Source organism: Zalophus californianus, chromosome X (assembly GCF_009762305.2).
Source record: "Zalophus californianus isolate mZalCal1 chromosome X, mZalCal1.pri.v2, whole genome shotgun sequence".
Lineage (NCBI taxonomy): Eukaryota > Metazoa > Chordata > Mammalia > Carnivora > Otariidae > Zalophus > Zalophus californianus.
Genome location: NC_045612.1, coordinates 111,446,735 through 111,465,896, shown reverse-complemented (window position 1 = coordinate 111,465,896; position 19,162 = coordinate 111,446,735). Strand labels below are relative to the sequence as shown.

Below are 19,162 nucleotides of genomic sequence, written 5' to 3'. Positions count from 1 at the left end.
CTCTCCCTCTCCCTCTGTCCCTCCCCCGCTCATGCTCTCTCTCTCTCTCTCTCGCATGCGTGCATGTGCATGTGTGCGCACACTCTCAATAAAATCTTTTAAAAATAATAATAAAGCAAAGGAACCAATGTCCTATTGAATCAAGCCTACTGATGTATTTGAAGTAAAGGTAAAATAAGATGGATACTTATAAAAAGAGAGAGAGTGTATAAGAATTAATCTTAAGTACATAAATTTAGAAGAGGGGTCAGAGAAAAGGAAACTAGTGATCTGAACAGGCAGACCCCTAACAACATGGAAACAGCAGGTATGTAGAAGAGTGTACCCTGATATTCCCTTTTTTTTTTTTTAAGATTTTATTTATTTATTTGACAGAGAGAGATAGCGAGAGCAGGGACACAAGCAGGGAGAGTGAGAGAAGGAGAAGCAGGCTTCCCGCGGAGCAGGGAGCCTGATGTGGGGCTCGATCCCAGGACCCCGGGATCATGACCTGAGCCGAAGGCAGCCGCTTAATGACTGAGCCACCCAGGCGCCCCATCCTGATATTCTTAGAAAGAGTTGCTTAGTAGGGGCTGAGTAAAGAGAACTTCAGATAATGAGCATCATAAAAATATTCATATATGTTGACCATTTATTTCCACATCTAGGACTCTAGTTTTAAGGAAACACTTCCAAATATGGAAAAAAAGTATTCATCAAATTCTTCTCCTAACATTATTTATTATAATGAAGAATTAGAAACAATCACAATGTGTAATTGAGGAATGCTTAAGTTATGGGATTGTCATACAGGGAAATATGCATACATTAAAAATGAAAATTATGAAAACTAGTTTCATAACTAAGGAAAGACACTTGCAATTTATGAATTTAGAAAGTGATCCTGCAACATGGTTTGAATCTCCTCTTCAGTTACTAAAGGAGACTTAAAAGTGAAATTCCTCTGTGCACAAAAATAAATTCCAATTGAATTAAAATTGAAACACAAAATCATAAGACCTTGAAAGATAAAAAACAGGTTTCTGGTATATGAACACAGAATTAGGATGACATAAGCATAACACTAATGGCACAAACCATGAATATTGATAGCTTTGATGACATAAAAATTTTTATATATCAAAAAACTAAAAATAAAATTAAGCAAAAGAACTTGGGAATACATCTGTGATATGTATTACAGAGGACTGATCGTAGATATTCGAAGTGATCGTCTAGAGCAATAAGAACAAAAGAACACTCTAGGAGAAAAAAATAGACAAGTCATGAGTAGACTACTCACAAAAGACCTATCAATGGTCAGAAGTAGGGGAAAAATTGAGCTTTAATAATCATCAAAGAGGGGCACCTGGGTGGCTCAGTCATTAAGCATCTGCCTTCAGCTCAGGTCATGATCCCAGGGTCCTGGGATCAAGCCCCACATTGGGCTCTCTGCTCCACGGGAAGCCTGCTTCTCCCTCTCCCACTCCCCCTTGTTTGTGTTCCCTCTCTTGCTGTGTCTGTCAAATAAAATCTTTAAAAAAATGAAAATAAAAATAAAAAAATTTAAAAAAAACAAAAAAACTAAAAAAATAAAAATAAAAAATAATCATCAAAGAAATATAAATCAGTGAGAAACTTTATTTCCCTCAAATTGCAGATTTGAAATATTTGAATAATACAAGTTTGCCCAAGGTTATGGAAGGGTCTGCTTCTGGTGAACACTTTGATATGTATCAAAGTCCTTTAAATTTTGTGTAATGATAGCATTTATTACTCTCCATGAAGCATAATATTAAACATGGGACAAGAATTATTTAATCCTCAAAATTACCCTTTTATGTAAATGTGGTTATTTCCATTTTAATAGTGAGGAAATTGCAATGTTGGGGGGAATAATCCAAACTTCCTTGAGGTCACTTTAGCTAGTTGGAGATGGATCCAGAATGTCAAACCCAAGTGACATGTCTCCAGAGCCAGAACCAACCATGCTTGTCTAAGAATTTATTCCCCCAAAATATTTGAATATATGTGTCCAAATAGGTTTGTCACAGTATTTATAAGAGGAGAAACTTTTAAAACAATTAAATGCCTAACAGTCTATTTTATAGAATGCAATACAGGTATTAAAAATCATGTTGAGAGGGCGCCTGGGTGGCTCAGTTGGTTAAGCAACTGCCTTCGGCTCAGGTCATGATCCTGGAGTCCCTGGATCGAGTCCCGCATCAGGCTCCCTGCTCGGCAGGGAGTCTGCTTCTCCCTCTGACCCTCCCCCCTCTCATGTGCTCTCTCTCTCTCTCTCTCTCTCTCTGTCTCAAATAAATAAATAAAATCTTTAAAAAAAAATCATGATGAGAAAAAAAATCATGTTGAGCCAGAAAACCCTCGTGGAAAAATGTTTATGATGCCATTAAGTGAAAGGGGCAGGTTTCAAAACCATATCTATAATAAAAGTATAATTTTTTAAAAATATATGTATATGAAAAGACTAGAAGGACATAAAACATTGAGAATGGTTTTTTGTTTTGTGTTTTGGGATCAGGATTATAGGCTTCTGTTTTTCTGAGTTTTCCAGTTTATAATTAAAATAATAATAAGACAGGAGGAATTTCCTCTAGAAGGATACTTTTAGGGTCCAACTCCTGGACTATGAGAAATAGATGCTCAGTGTGTAAATAATGATGCCTGGTGTGCCCCACTTAACCTAATTTATGGAATTTCTCCTTAACAGTTGACATAACTTGGGAATGATTATTTATCTTACAAGGCGATTCTTGGGTATCTAAAAAACTATACCATGCAGCCCTGACAATAGCAAACTTGCTTTGTGTATGCAGTGATACATGCACATCATCTTAGGAGCATGTGCTTGCAAGACAACTTCTGCTTCTTCATAGGCCCTTGATATGTCTATATGTTCAAAGAACTTATTTCCTGCATTAAATTTTAATATAATACTTATGTATCATTTTGATACTATTTTTCTGACCAAGGTACTAGACAAATTTGATGGAATCAAAGAAATGGAGGTCATGGTGCTCCCACTCCTACACCAATGAGGCACTTGATTACACTACTCTTAATTACCAGTGCTCATGTAACTCAAGAATATTAAAATGAAAACTCATTGATGGGAGGCAGGAATATCCTATATTACTCACTTAAGTACTTGGAACCTTGCAATAACAATTCAGAAGAAGGACTAGGAATTGTAATAAGAATTTCCAAATCAGGCTTCTAGCCCCTGAGGGTAGAACAGTTGCTGACTCTGTCATTGTCACGCCGCATTCCCTGACACTTTGCCAGGCTCCCTAATTCTTTCCCATGGTGAATACTTCAGGAAGCTAAAGTTTTTACTTTTTTTAAAGATTTTATTATTTATTTGACACAGAGAGAGCATAAGCAGGCGGGGAGGAGCAAGGGCAGAGGGAGAAGCAGGCTCCCCGCTAAGCAGGGAGCCCGATGCAGGGCTCCATCCCAGGACACCGGGATCATGACCTGAGCCGAAGGCAGACGCTTAAACGACTGAGCCACCCAGGTGCCCCGAAAGTTTTGACTTTTTAACCTGGTGTTTACTGTTATCTTTAGACTGGTGGTGTGCTTAGTTCAAAAACTGCCTAGTTCAAAAAAACTGATGTTTTTACTTTTATTGTGATACAGTAGTGAAGTGAACCACTGCTATTCATATTACTTTTACTTTTTTTAAAAAAGATTTTATTTCTTTATTTGAGAAAGACAGAACACGAGCAGGAGTGGGGGGCATGGGGGTTGCGAATTCTCCAGCAGATTCAGTGCTGACCACCGAGCCTGAAGCGGGGCTCAAGGCAGGACTCAATCTCATGACACAGAGATCATGACCTGAGCTGAAACCAAGAGTCAGATGCTTAACCAACTGAGCTACCCAGGCACCCCTACTTTTAGTTTACAGAACCTTCAGCCTGGAAGTTTAAGCTTTAACCTGGAGTGAACATCGTGGTTTCTTTGTGCCCATGTGTGTATTTATCATTGTGTCTGTGAACAGGTTCCTGGTATAAATTTACCTGTCAACCAACTGACCTATTTCTTCGCTGCAGTTCTCATTAGTGGTGTTGTACATGAAATTGGACATGGGATAGCAGCTATTAGGTAATATTTTTCTTTCTACTACATGTAAAAACTTTTTACTTAGAAGGGTTTATTACTAAAATCTAAATTTGATAGTTTTTTCTTTCTGTGGATATTGCCCAGTGCATATCCACATTATTTTGAGGTACCTTCTCTTTTATAATGGTTAATATATTGATGAATATACTCAAATAACTATGTGCACATCTGTAATCTAGGTCTTCTACCCTTTGCCTTTTGCCAGCCTGGTTATATCTTCATGGTGCTTTAAGATTTTCATCAAACCCTGAAACCTAATCTTTATATTCATCATTAGGTTGGAATGATAACCGCTACACTTGGAGACCACCTACCTGCCTTCTTAGTACTTTGTTTGACTTATTGGCTGAAATACTTTCCTACTTCTACTCATGGCCTCTGCTGGCTAGAGCAAGAACATTGAAAGCTCTGGGTTTGTTAACAAATATCATAGCCTATCTAGATACCCAAGTAGAAGATAAGAGAGGATGAGACCTGGAACTTGCTTTAAGTATCATGCCCTGTTCTTGTCTTGACTACTCAAATGTGTCATTGTAATTACACCTGAGTATTTTAAAGGCTCCTAAACGTAGAAAGTTGTGGTAAGGGAGCACAATGCCCCCTTCACTCCCACTGACAATTACTGCCATGGTGAACACACATACTGATGGGAATGTGTTTTATCCTCTGGGTATGTGGACCAGATAAAAGATTTTATAGAATTTTTTCTTATTACTTTCCAGTTGCTTATGAACAAGAGTCTGTTGACTGCTGATAAACCCTCATCTTGACAGCATATACTGTTACACAAGTGTGACATATAGTGGTTTAAGTGGGCAGCTACTTTTTTTTTTAATCTCTCACCTTTGCTTCCTTATTTTTAGCATTGCAGCTTTTAGGGTTTTGCATATAAAATCATTGTTATTAACAGTTTAATACTTCAATGTATGTTTGTGAAACAGTGTGGGTAATCTTTTATGAAATCCAACTGCCAAGTGAAAGTAAATTTTACAGTCATATTCAGTACTAAATGACAGCACAATATATTTGGGGAATGGTTTTTTAGAGTAGCTGTTTGGTCTTATGAGGCTATTATATGTAATTCCATTTTTAGAGAATGAATTGATAAAAAATAGTTCTCTTAAGGACAGTTTGAGCATTATGCATATTTAAGTATACTTATTTTAACAATAATTCAAGAGGAATACACTTAAATAAACCTCCACTTTTATTAATAATAGCTAAAAGATAAATATTTAGATACTTTACTTGAATTATACTTTCTTTTGTGTCCTTCTCTGAAAATAAATCAGAGTAAACCATAAAAATGTTTTTCATTTAGTTTTTCACAGAAATATTAACCATGTCTTTATATATGTGACTAATTTCAAGTTATTTGCTCAGCATATTGGTTTCTAAAAGTTTTGAAGTTTTAAGCCTATTTTAGAATGCCCTTGTTTTACATAATAAAATTTCATAGATAACCAAATCTGTATACTATTATAAAATTATGAGATAAATATACGTCATATATGTTTATTTTTCTCGACTGTCCAGAGAGACTTGTTAAGCAAGAATTTAAATCACAGTGGTAAGTTTTAAAATACATTATTAATTTGAAAAATGCAGTACTAGTAGTAAATTCCTTTTTCTTATGTGATTTCTTAGGGAACAAGTTCGATTTAATGGCTTTGGGATTTTTCTCTTCGTTATTTATCCTGGAGCATTTGTTGATCTGTTCACCACTCATTTGCAACTTATATCACCAGTCCAGCAGCTAAGGATATTCTGTGCAGGTAACAAACCTAAATTTCTTTATTCATATGTGTATCATTATGGAAAATATTCACATCACAAATGAAAACATCTCACCTTTTGGTTCAGTTTGTAAGATTCTCAGTTAAAAGTAATAAAGCAAGGGGCTCCGAGCTGACTGAGTCTGAGGAGCATGCGACTTCTTGAGCTTGTGAGTTTGAGGCCCATGTTGGGTGTAGAGATTACTTAAATATTTTTTTAAAAAGTAATAAAGCAAAATAATTTACATTCCAGTGTCTTCAAAAACAACTTTAAAAAGGTTGAAAATAAAATGAACAGGACATACTGTGGAAATGTGAACAGGAAATATGACTACGTTGTTAGTTAGACATAGGGGGTGACTTAATAATCATAAGGAGGGTAATCCACAGTGAAAATGTAATCGTTGTGAACTCACTGCATCAAGTAACAAACCATCAAAGCAAAAATGGAAAAGATGCAAGTACAAGGAAAAAACAAAAATGTAATAAAGGAAGCTTATCTCTTAATACATGGCAAGTAAGTATGAAAAGTCAGATCATCAAAACTCAAATTAGTGAAGTAAAATTCAATAAATATGTCAAACTCTGTATCATGACAGTTTCTTTTCAAGTGATCATGAAACATAAAAATTGACCAATTCGGTTCCAAACATAATTGTGGTATATTTAAAAATGATAATGACATAAGTTGTAAAGTTTTGCTAAAAGGAAAATTCACTGCCTTACAGAGTTATGAAATAAGAAATGAAAGTAAGTTAAACATTCAACTGAAGAAGTGAGAAAAGAACTATAAAATAGTTAAGAAGCAATGTAATAAGGATATAGGTAGAAAATTACAAATTAGGAAAAAAAAAAAACCTTGGGCCCAAGAGGTTTTTGAAGAAAAAAAGGATTATACATGGCAAAAAGCATGTATAGACAGAATGACAACTGATACAGAAAAAACTAAATTATAAAAGTGTTCTTTGTTCATCTCTGCACAAAATTTTCAAAAACTTGGATAATTAATTAAAAATATAAATGGCATAAACTCCAGAGAAGATAGAAAAAAAAATCTAAATAGGCTAATTACAACGGGAGAAATTTAAAAAGTTGATGAAGAATGTCCCTGAAAGTTTCATAGGTGTAATCTTTTCCAATCTTGAAGGAAAGTTTTTTTTTTAATTCCAACTTATTTATAAACTTTCCATAGTGCATGGAAGAAATTAAAAAAAAAAACTAGACTAATATAACACTGACACAACATCTTGTAAAGTACCAAAAACTCTACATATGGTGTATCTAAACAATGCAAGGATGGTTCAACAATAGGAAATCTTTTTGAAAGTGGTAAACATTATTTACCATTAGGGAAAAGTAATCCTCATCGAGCAGATATTGGACTGGGTATTTAACAAAATCCAACATCCATTAATGGCTAAAAAAACAAAAAATTTCCTTAAGAGAAGTAAAAATAGCTGGATACTTCCTAATGGCATAACACTAACAAGCATTCCTATTAAAGGACAAGACAAGCAATCCCATTATCAATTATCACTGATACCATTAAGTGGGTCTCTAAATATGGGTCAGTACAGTAAGAGGGAAGAAAGGAAAAATATTAGGAGTAGGCCTTTTTTTCAGATACTGTTATATACTTTGGTGGGAGAAGGAAAGGAGAAAAATCAACAGAAATATAGAAAAATTCAGTGAAAAACCTAGTAACCGAATTAATATTTAAAAAACAATAGCGTGGCGTTCGGAGGGGGGAGGGGAGGGTGACATGCGCATGAGGGCTGGAGCGTCCATGAGCGCGCGTGAACGTAAGCACGCGCTTGTTGAGGTAGTGGGAAGCGCATGCGCCGGGCGCTCCCAGAAACACTTGCGTCTTCCGTGTCCTCGGCGTCCTCAGCCACGACTTCCGGGTCTTCTGAGTCTTATGACTCAACCGCCCACGCCCGCCTCTGGCGCTCGTGCTTTCCTCTGGAGCTCTCGCTTTTCTCAGCCTTTAACACAGCCTGCCCAGGAGCCAAAGCCTTTGTGGGGCTCTCAGCCATGGCCTCAAACGACGCTCTCTACATCCCCACAGAAAATTCGGAGATACTTACAGATACTGTGGAGCTGCACCAGATCCATGTGGAGACCGTCCCAGTAGCGACCGTCCCCGTGGCGGCTGTCCCTGTGGAGACCATCCCCGTGGAGACCATCCCCATGGAGACCATTCCTGTCGAGACCATCCCTGTGGAGGCTGTGGCGATGGAAACCATCACAGAGTATGAGATTATCAGCGGCAGTTGGGTCCACGGTGGCCACCACCATCCACCTCTGATCGCACTGCAACCGCTTTTTATCAGCAACTCGAACCAAGGGGACCACGACCAGGAAATAATCATGGTGCAGACACAGGAGGAAGTGGTGGGCTACTACGAGTCAGACAACCTGCAGGCCAACAGCAGTTTCGAGAACCAGATGATCATTCCGGTTGATGAAGACAACGGCTTCCAGCCGACCGTGACTTCCTTGTCAGCTACCACATCACCGTCAACCTACAGCCGCAGCAAGAAGCGCAGCAGAAAGGCCAGCGGTAAGAAAAATTACACCATCGGTGAGCCCCAGGCGGGAAGTAGCAACTCCAAGGAGATGGGCCCCAAGAAATGGGAGCAGAAGCAGGTGCAGATCAAAACTCTGGAGGGTGAGTTCTCTGTCACCATGTGGTCCCCAAGTGAGAAAAGAGACGATGGGACAGGACAGATTGAGAACTCCGCTCCTGATTATTCAGAGTACATGACAGGGAAGAAGCTTCCTCCCGAAGGAATACCTGGTATTGATCTCTCAGATCCTAAACAACTGGCAGAATTTACTAGAATGAAACCAAGAAAACCCAGAGAAGATGCTCCAAGAACAATAGCTTGCCCTCATAAAGGCTGTGTGAAGATGTTCAGGGATAACTCTGCTCTGCGGAAACATCTGCACACACACGGTCCTAGAGTCCATGTATGTGCAGAATGTGGCAAAGCTTTTGTCGAGAGCTCAAAATTAAAACGACATCAACTGGTGCATACTGGAGAGAAGCCCTTTCAGTGCACGTTTGAAGGCTGCGGAAAACGCTTCTCTCTGGATTTCAATTTGCGTACACATGTGCGAATCCATACTGGAGACAAGCCCTACGTATGCCCCTTTGATGGTTGCAGTAAGAAGTTCGCTCAGTCAACTAACCTGAAATCTCATATCTTAACACACGTAAAGAATAAAAACAGCCCGTAAAAAGAGCAGACCTTTCTCAAACTTGGGAAGTGTCTTCTAGGAGTGTGATTGCAAATAAATATGCCTCTCTTGTGCATTGCTTCCAGGAAATAATTTTTTTAATGTTTCCTACACATCTAAGGGTCATGTTTTGATAGAGTAGTAAAAGTAAAATTAAAAAAAAAGTATTCCTTTATATAAGATAACATTGTTAAGATGCTATATCTTGTTCTGTAATGCTATTTGAAATACATGGTGTTTTTGTAAAGTTTGGTCCCAACAGGAGGATAATTTATGAACCTCACATCAAAAGACCGTTCTTTATGCAACTGTTCTAAAAATGGGACTTATTTTCAGGTTTTTTTAAATATGAAGTTCATGTATTGCCTACAAATTTTTAAAGTTCTGTATTTTCCAGATGTTTATATTTAATACTTTTAGGAATGTGTTTGGTAATTCTTAGTATGTTTGTTCTGAATGTTGATAATTTTGCTTGCAACAGATTTTCTTTAAAAATGAACAATTACATATGTAAAGTATTTTCCTGTTTAAAAAAAGTTATATAGGTTTTGTTTGCTATCTTAATTTTGGTTGTATTCTTTGATATAAACACATTTTTCCTAACTTAGCTGCACTGATTTCCATAGTATTGAATATTAGATGTGTTTTAGTAGTATTAGTCAGTTTAAATCTATTTTAGTCATTTTATTTCCCCAAAATACTGTCGGGTGCTGTTGTGTGGTATTTCTCTGCATGTTCAGTTAGTGGTGTTCAGTTGTACAATATATTGTGTGTATATTGGCTTTAACACTTGATGTGTATATCTTGTGTAATAGAAAAAGCAAAAATAAAATACCTCTTCTGAAGAAAGAAAAAAAAGCTTGCCTATATGAATACCATAGCTAGAAAATAGAGAAAATGGGGAGGGTGCTACTGGCATCTGGTGGGTAGAGGCTAGGGATGCCGCTAAACATCCTATAGTGCACAAGACAGTTCCCCACATCACAGAATTATGTGTCCTAAAATGCCACTAGTGCCACCGTCAAAACACTCTGCTCTAGAAAAAGTAAAAATATATAAGTTAGAACAAAGATTCCTTCGGTATACTTACAAACAAATCGTTAATGGACAAGAGGTTGTTTAAATAAAGGAAATGTTTATTGCCACTTAGCCATCATGGGCAAATCTGGAATCTAGAGGGGTGCTGTTCTACCAGCTGCCTCCCTGACAAGAGAAAAGAAGCTGCCCAGAGAGTCAGGAAAGCAGTGCTGCTCTGTGCCCCCTCTGACTGTTTGGATGGGAAAACAATACTATGGTTGTGTGGTGGTATTATCCTGATAAGGGAGAAATGGTGAGAGTGCAACTCTCCTCATGGCAGTCTCCTCATGAACTGCCATCCTGAAGAGTTGGGGGAAAGCTGAATTTAACACATGGTAACAATGGCAAATCTAATCAATGTTGGGGATGGATTATTTTGTGAAATTGTATTGGGACTAGCAATTTGGGGGGGAAGCGGAGTTTATAGCTGTATCCCTAAATTAGTTTCACTAGAGTAAATTCCAGTGGGCAAAAAAAAAGTTTTTGCTTTATTTTTTTTTTAAGATTTTATTTATTTATTTGAGAGAGAGAATGAGAGATAGAGAGCACGAGAGGGAAGAGGGTCAGAGGGAGCAGCAGACTCCCTGCTGAGCAGGGAGCCCGATGTGGGACTCGATCCCGGGACTCCAGGATCATGACCTGAGCCGAAGGCAGTCGCTTAACCAACTGAGCCACCCAGGTGCCCTATTTTTGTTTTTTAAATGAAGCTTGAGAGCAATATAAGAAAACACCAGGTGAGTATCTTCTGTAATCTTGAACTGGGAAAGGTTTAATGCAGAGGAGCAATTTGACCACACCAAAATGTAAAATGTCTGCATAGGCAAAACTATAAGCCAAGCCAAAAAACAAACTGGAAGAAAAATTGTAATACCTCTTACAAAGGACCAAATTCGGGGGCGCTTGGGTGGTTGGATAAGCATCTGCCTTCAGCTCAGGTCATGATCCCAGGGTCCTAAGATCGAGTCCCGCATCAGGCTTCCTGCTCAGTGAGGAGCCTGCCTCTCCCTCTCCCCACTCTTGCTCTCTCACTATCTCTCTCTCTCAGATAAATAAATCTTTTAAGGGGACTGACCTGGGTGGCTCAGTCAGTTAAGCGGCTGCCTTCGGCTCAGGTCATGATCCTGGAGTCCTGGGATCGAGCCCCACGTCCGGCTCCCTGCTCAGCGGAGAGCCTGCTTCTCCCTCTCCCTCTGCCTGCCACTCTGCCTACTTGTGCGCTCTCTCTCTCTCTCTCTCTCTCTCTCTCTCTCTGTCAAATAAATAAAATCTTTAAAAAAAATTTTTTTTAAAAAAGGACCAAATTCTTCAATATATACATTCAATAATAATATATACAAATTAGTAAAAAAATGTGAACAGGCGATGGATAGAAATAGTTCTCAACAGAAATACAAATAGTCTTAATAAACATGGAAAATGTACAAGCTTATACTTAAACAAATCAGAACAGATTTTACTTTTAACCTAGCAGATCGCAAAATCTAACATTGCATAGCATCCAGTGTTATTTACAGGGTAGGGAAACCTATGCCAATTATGAGAACATTGATGCAGACTCCCTGGAAGTCAATTGTTTTTTAAGATTTTATTTGAGAGAGAGAGATAGCAAGAGAGAGCATGAGCAGGGAGGAGAGGAAGAAGCAAGCTCCCCACTGAGCAGGGAGCCCAACGCTAGGCTGGGAATGGGGCTCATTCCCAGGACCCTGGGATCAGGACCTGCGCCGAAGGCACTCAACTGACTGAGCCACCCGGGTGCCCCTGGAGGTCAATTTTAATGCACATTTTTTTGATCCAACAATTCCATTTCTATGTAACTTTCCATACCTTCATAGATGCATGCTTAATTAGATAGATAACAATATGAACAAAGCTGATTGTTGCAGCATTGTATGAAAAAGTTAAAACAGCCTAAGTGATCATTAGTAGGGAACCTTATAAATAAGTCAGTATGTTTTTTAACATGGATTACTCTGTAATGGATATAAGAACTGGGCATTCTGATAAATTAGGAAAGTAATGGATATAAGAAAATAAAGTGGATATAAGAAATGGAATAGATATGAATATGCAGATGAGGGGAAAGTCCAAAATACATGCATGGAAAAGCAAAATATAGTTTCCAATAAGTAGTTTGATACCATTGGTGTATTTAAAAGATCTCTCTGTGTATAGAACAAAAAAGATTGTTTACCCATTCTGTCCTGGACTAGACCTGCTCTGGATATTTCTGGAATTAAACAACTTACAACACTTAAAAAAGAAAAGTGGAAGAACATCTTAACAGTGTGAATAAGGTACATGAAACATGTCTTAGCTAGGTATCTGACTACCCTAATAGCTAAAAATAACAATGGCTTAAACTCTCATAAAACATTCCAAATATAGGTAATTCAGCACTGATATGTTAATTCTATTATTTGGAGGACTCAGGCCCTTTCTGCCTTGTTAGCTCTATTATTCCCAACATGCAGCTTCTATGTCATGGACTCAGGTTTATCTCCATCATAGCCCCATTCCAGCCATAAGGACAGTGAAATTCCCATCACCTCCACTCATACCCTGTTAACCAAAGCAGGCATATGGCCATACTCAGCTTCCTGTGAGTATAGGAAATGCCTTTGGGTTACATTTCTGTCACTATAAAACATTGGTTCTCAACCACTGGTGCTGTTACCCTCCTGGAGATGTTTGCAATGTGTGGGGCGTAGGCAGTATTCTTTGGTTGCCTCAGTGAGGGGAGAGTACTAATGGCATTTGGTGGATGGGAGCCAGAAATGCTAAACATCCTGTAATGCAAGGGACAGACTTGTACAACTAAGAATTGCAAGGTTCAGAGTGCTAGTAGAGCCCCCACCCTGCCCCATGAGAAAAATTAGTAGAAGAAGGAAAGACTAGGTATGGAAGAAAAGGGTATCTAGTGATGTGCTAGTGATTGTTTAAGCCCTGGCTCTGGAAGGGAGAATGAGGAGCTCTACATATGTAGCATTTGCTGGTTTCTGTGGTATAATTTCTCCTGCCTTGACCAATTTCAAGGTGCCAACCCAAAGTCCCTGAAGGAGGAATTAGGAAGAGATGTACACAGTCAGCTGTGGCAAGCTGGTAGGACTGGCCTCCCGCATACCACTGAGTTCACTTTCACCTTCTCTATATTTAAGGGGGGGAAAAAAAAAGGAAAGAAAGAAAGAAAATCTCTGTATATATGGTAGAGATGGTTATAGTCTGTGACACGGTGTAAGATACTGTGTTTGGTCCATCGATATTACTCTCCATAATAGTTTAATTCTTAAAACACTCTCTTTTTCCAAGTACCATTTGAATTTCCATGAACCAGCTCAGCAAGAATTTTTTTTTATTTCATCTTAACTTTTATTTGAATAGGTTTGAAATTTTTTTCAAAGATCACAAGTATGCTTCAGTTAATGTGTACATTTTCTGAAAAGAAGATGAAGCAAGTAGAAAATATTAATTCTCTTTATGTTTTATATATGTATTAGAATATATAGATTCTACTAATGTTAAATCATATTAGTATATGGTCTTCTTTGTGTGGTATTGACATGCTCATTTTACATTTCAGAATCTGAAATGGAAGAGGCCTCTAACTGAACATTTTTCCTCGGTACTAAAGTAGTTTTATCTGCTTCACAGCTTCTTCTGGTTACTTCACTAATTTATCAGAATGCCCAGGTATTCTGAAGTCCAGATACCTAGATCAATCCTGCCCCTGGTTGAGCTTATTCCTTTTTTTCCTCTCTTTTCAGGTATCTGGCATAATTTCGTCCTTGCACTCCTTGGTATTTTAGCTCTTGTGCTCCTCCCTGTAATTCTCTTGCCATTTTACTACACTGGAGTCGGGGTGCTTATCACTGAAGTTGCTGAGGTAAATAATGAGGATTACGTGGGGCATTCGTTTACCAGATTCTGTGATGTAACACTTAGCATTTTATGTTAGGAATGTATATTCAAGTTTCCATATGCAGAATGTTCAGTTTCTCCTGAAGAAATTACTATAATCCTTTTGAGTTGAACAAAAAGTTTTTTGAAACCCATTGGCTTTTTAAAAATACTTAAAATTGTTTCTGTTCTGAGTTACAAAGATAGTGTCAAGATTTTCTACCTGTACTTTGTTGATAAAATGCATCATTTAACTTTACTGTTTATTTTTATAACTGTGCTTTTGAGTCAGATGTCCTTATTCCTAAGTAAGAAGATTAAAACCTAGGCTAGCCAGCCAGAACTTTTCACAGGAGCTTAAGTTACTTTCTTCAACTCTTTATTTCACTGCCTTAGACAATAATTACTACAATGGCATCAAGTCTTCTATTCAGACCTTCAGAAGAGGAAAATTACCTTAGTGAGCAACTGGCTCACGTATTCATTGTGCTGATGGTATAGTCTGCATATTTGGGACTGTGTTTAGATAAGGACTTGTCTTACAGTTTTATCCACTGAGGGTATACAAGATAATGAAGGCATCTGATGACTACTTTCACAAAAAATTTAATCAGCTGTTTGGGAAAAACTTTATCATTTTAATCTTGATAGTTGGCAAGTAGGTTTTCTTTCAGTTATGAAAAAATATGAATCTTGGAAAAGTAACTGTAATTGTTAGGTATTATTTTATTAATGTTCTAGGACTCTACATCTTGGATTCAAAGCTGGCTTATTTTCTGCATTAGTCAAAATATTCTACCTGATTAACTCAGTGTCTTTATTATTTGGTCAGATTAATCATAGCTTGTCTTCATACATTATCTGATTTGGTTGTACCCTCTTCCCAAGGATTCACCAGCCATTGGACCCAGAGGCCTTTTTGTGGGAGACCTTGTCACCCATCTACAGGATTGTCCTGTTACTAATGTACAAGATTGGAATGAATGTCTAGATACCATCGCCTATGAGCCCCAAATTGGTTACTGTATTAGTGCATCAACTTTACAGCAGTTAAGCTTCCCAGTTAGAGGTGTGTATATTTCTTCAGTATAATATAATGCTTCAAGCAGCAGTACTTGCCATTCACCAATTCTTAGACCATGTCTATAGATGTGTTTTGTTCTAATTTCTTTAAAGCAAATCAGTAAAGTAATAATAGGCCCAAACTAGGAAACATTCTTCTTGGTAAGTTGGGTACTAATATTTATATATTGTTGAATTTCTAACTAATTTCATAATATTATATTTGAGTTTTAGGACTCTAGTATCTAATTCTTCACTTAGAAGAACTTGTGTTAAGGCAGCATTCAAGCTCAACCATAACCAATTAACTAAATTCCAGTAACTAAATACCTGCATGCTGTATCGGTGGTGTCCTATCCAAAGCTATTTGGGGTAGTTATTTTATGTAGGCATCTAGAGGAAGTCATTTTGGCATCCGAACATACACTTTGAAGTCAGATCTTTTGTTCTGTGTAGAAAGTGACAAGGTGAAGCAAGTTTATTCTCAGAAGCTGCCAAATTTATTTTGAGTTCTTTCAGCTCTGAAAAATCAGCCTCCCAAGTCTTTATACAAAATCACGGGGCCCAGATTATTATCAGTGTTGAAAAACACAAATTATGTTCACAGACAATCTCTTTAAGTCAAGAAACGCCCTGGATGCTTGTCCACATCTACTTGGGGTTAGGAAATATGATAATCAAGAAAAACTTCACTTAAGTACTGTGTGCAAGAATGGCAGAGTAGTAAGAACTGATTTTTAATTTTTTTTCAAATGTAATCTTCCATTTATAATACATTTTTAAGAACTTTTATTATTCTACAAAGTTTTCAAACATACATAAAAGTCAAGAAAGTAGTATGGGGGTGCCTGGCTGGCTCAATCGAAGGAGCATGCAACTCTTGATCTTGGTCAGGGTTATGAGTTCGAGCCCCACGTTGGGTGTAGAGATTACTTAAATAAATAAAACTTAAAAAAAAAAAAAGGTAGTATAAATGAAATCCCCTGCATCCTTTTCCCAGCTTCAGTAATTATCAGCATTTTGCCAGCTTTTTTATCTAATCAGCCCACTTTTGAGGGGAGTATTTTAAAGCACATCCCAGGCATTGTATCCTTTCATCCATGAACTTTAGCATGTCTTTAATATATGATGACTTTTTAAACATGACCATAGTACTGTTATTCACACCTAAGAAAATTAACACCAATTCCTAATATCTGGTTGGTATTCACTTTTTCCTAATTGTTTTTTTCATAGTTGGTTTAGATTGGATGGTACCTTTTAGTGTCTTTGAACTTGGAACAATTCCCCCTTTGGGCGGGGGGGATATCATTTAAGAAACAGTCATTGGTTTTGTCGAATTGCCCATATTCTGGATTTGTCTGGCTCTGTGTTATCCTTATGATGTTGTTAACATGTTCAGTTATCCCTCAGATTTCCTATAAATGGTCATTAGGTTTAGAGGCTTGCTTAAATTCTGGATCCATTTTTTGAGGGGATGAAAATATTTCATAGTTGTTGTTCACTACTTCCTATTGCATCATGTCAGGAGGCACATAGTGTTACACCCTGTGGTAATGTTAACATTATTCAGTGGGCTAACCTGATTCTTTAAGGTTGAAATATTTATCAATTTTTCTTGTTCTCAAGAACCACTTACCATCTTCCCAAACCTTTCAGATGACACAAGGTTGGTATATGACCTCTAATGCATTCTTCTCCGAGAAAAATAACACATTATCTCATACTTCTTAAGTCCTTTATCATTTTCCTCCAATTTCTCTAAATTTGGTATAATTTCTATTGAATTACAAAAGCCAAACTGACACAGTGATCAAATAAAGTTCTTTCTAGTAGAATTGTTTTATTTAGGATATCTGCATTTCAGATGTTTAAGGTTTTGTTCTTTTCCTGTCATACAGAATGGAAATGAAAATTTTCCCTGAAATACTCTGAAACTCTTATTAACTTTTTGAGTATTTCACTTTTATGAGTCATATGGTATATTTTGGAGGTATTTGTGTAAAAACCCAAAGCAGGTATTATTCTTTCCACACTAATAAAAAAAAAAAAAAAAAAAAAATCAGTCCCAAAGTAATTCTTCAATATCTATTTCATCTCCTTAGGAGTGACTATATTAGGATACATGTTTATTCTACATGATGACTGTGTCTGATAAACCTGTACCTCTATTTAACCATTTTAAAATGGAGTACATATGGGCACCTGGGTGGCTCAGTCGTTAAGCAGCTGCCTTCGGCTCAGGTCGTGATCCCAGGGTCCTGGGATCGAGCCCCGCATCGGGCTCCCTGCTCGGCAGGGAGCCTGCTTCTCCCTCTCCCACTCCCCCTGCTTATGTTCCTGCTCTCGCTGGTGTCTCTCTCTGTCAAATAAATAAATAAAATCTTAAAAAAATAAAATAAAATAAAATAAATAAAATGGAGTACATATATTTAGCCAACTTACAGGAATCTTAATGACTATAAATGTAACTTTAAATAAATACCAGATTAATTTTAATGGCAGACTTGACCACTGGGGCTGTGGACATTTTTAAGAAAGCTATGGATTAATAGTATTTTACATGTCTCTAGTACGTTTTTTTATCCTTCATTATAAACATTGGGGAAACATACAGCTAAATACAGTAATACAAAGTGGTCAATAATCCAAAAGTGATTTGTGTTCATTTTGGAGTGGAATTTAGTATACATAATTAAAATTCTAGGAAATCGGGTGCCTGGGTGGCTCAGTCGGTTAAGCGACTGCCTTCGGCTCAGGTCATGATCCTGGAGTCCCGGGATCAAGTCCCGCATCGGGCTCCCTGCTCGGCGGGGAGTCTGCTTCTCCCTCTGACCCTCTTCCCTCTCATGCTCTCTCTCTCTCATTCTCTCTCCCTCAAATAAATAAATAAAATCTTTAAAAAAATAAAAATAAAAAAATAAAATAAATAAAGTTCTAGGAAATTATACCACTGCAAAACAATAAAGCCACCTTGGAAAGATCTGACCCTGGATGTGCATGTAAGCTGTCCCAAGCAATCATACCTGGCCCCTTATCTCTCCCGGGTATATTATTAAATTTTTTGAAATATAATTAAGCAGACTGGATGTTCTTCTTAAAATATTAACAGAAGAATTCTGTCAAATTAGAAAAATATGGTTAATCCACGTTAGGAAATTGTTTAGACCTACTTTTTCTTCTGTTAATCCTTTCCTGTTTTTCTTTCCTGAAAGCATTGTCTGGCGTAAAAAAGACTATACTCAACAGGTCCACCATTTGAACTACATTTTCAGGAGCATGAGATTGAAAACGAAAGGCAGCTGCTCCCTAAAATGAAGCTTTGAGCTCAGATTCAGACATCCCCCTTGAACAGCCTGTATTCCTTTTCGGAGGAGGCAAGGGTACCTCCCTGTAACTGCCTGGGAATGAGGATATTGCCCTGTCCTACATACCTTCAACTCAAGTGAGAAAAGACCTTTCCCCGCCTGGTTTAAGAGAATCAAAGGAAAAGTTCAGGAAGCCTTTCCATATATTTTGAGTACCCAGATTGTTTTTATGCCTAAGCCTTCTTTAAGGTTTGGAGTAAAGTATCTGTTTTTCCATTGTGAATGTCAAGTTATGATCCAAAGTTTTTTTGCTACCCTAAAGTGAAGAGAGAATGTGTGTGTGTGTGTTTATAATTTTTTAGCTACTGGTTACTAGGTGATGCTGGTATAAATTCTGCTGTGGAACTAAGAATAAATAATTAGGCTTACCTCCCTGTGTTGGAGCTCTAACTACATTTATATATTTAATAAACTAGAGTAAGAAAATTGTTCAGTTCATTTTAGTAATATAGAAAGTAGTGGGGACTATGAACTGGAGATTGAAAAAGTCTCTTCTTTCCAGCCAATAATTATTCTAAAATTAACCTCTGGTGGGGTACCTCGCTGGCTCAGCCGGTAGAGCCTGCGACTCTTGATCTCAGGGTTGTTAAGTTCGAGCCCCACATTAGGTATAGAGAGTAC

The 19,162-nt window shown here is 37.5% G+C and overlaps 1 protein-coding gene across 6 annotated transcripts in view; it reads left to right on the top strand.

Moving 5' to 3' along the window:
* MBTPS2 (membrane bound transcription factor peptidase, site 2) overlaps positions 1-19,162 on the top strand; it is a 45,668-nt gene that overhangs the window by 9,822 nt on the left and 16,684 nt on the right. For 5 of the 6 annotated variants that reach the window (XR_003522567.2, XR_003522566.2, XR_003522565.2 and 2 more), the window contains exons 4-7: positions 4,001-4,104; positions 5,770-5,897; positions 13,979-14,097; positions 15,000-15,180. Coding sequence is in view for 2 of the 6 variants with exons in the window: in XM_027607918.2 (XP_027463719.1) it covers positions 4,001-4,104; positions 5,770-5,897; positions 13,979-14,097; positions 15,000-15,180 (532 nt within the window). In the remaining 4 variants the exon portion in view is untranslated. Of the gene's footprint in view, positions 1-4,000; positions 4,105-5,769; positions 5,898-7,965; positions 9,968-13,978; positions 14,098-14,999; positions 15,181-19,162 lie in introns of those variants that run through there. The other variant, XM_027607916.1, reaches the window with a different exon arrangement.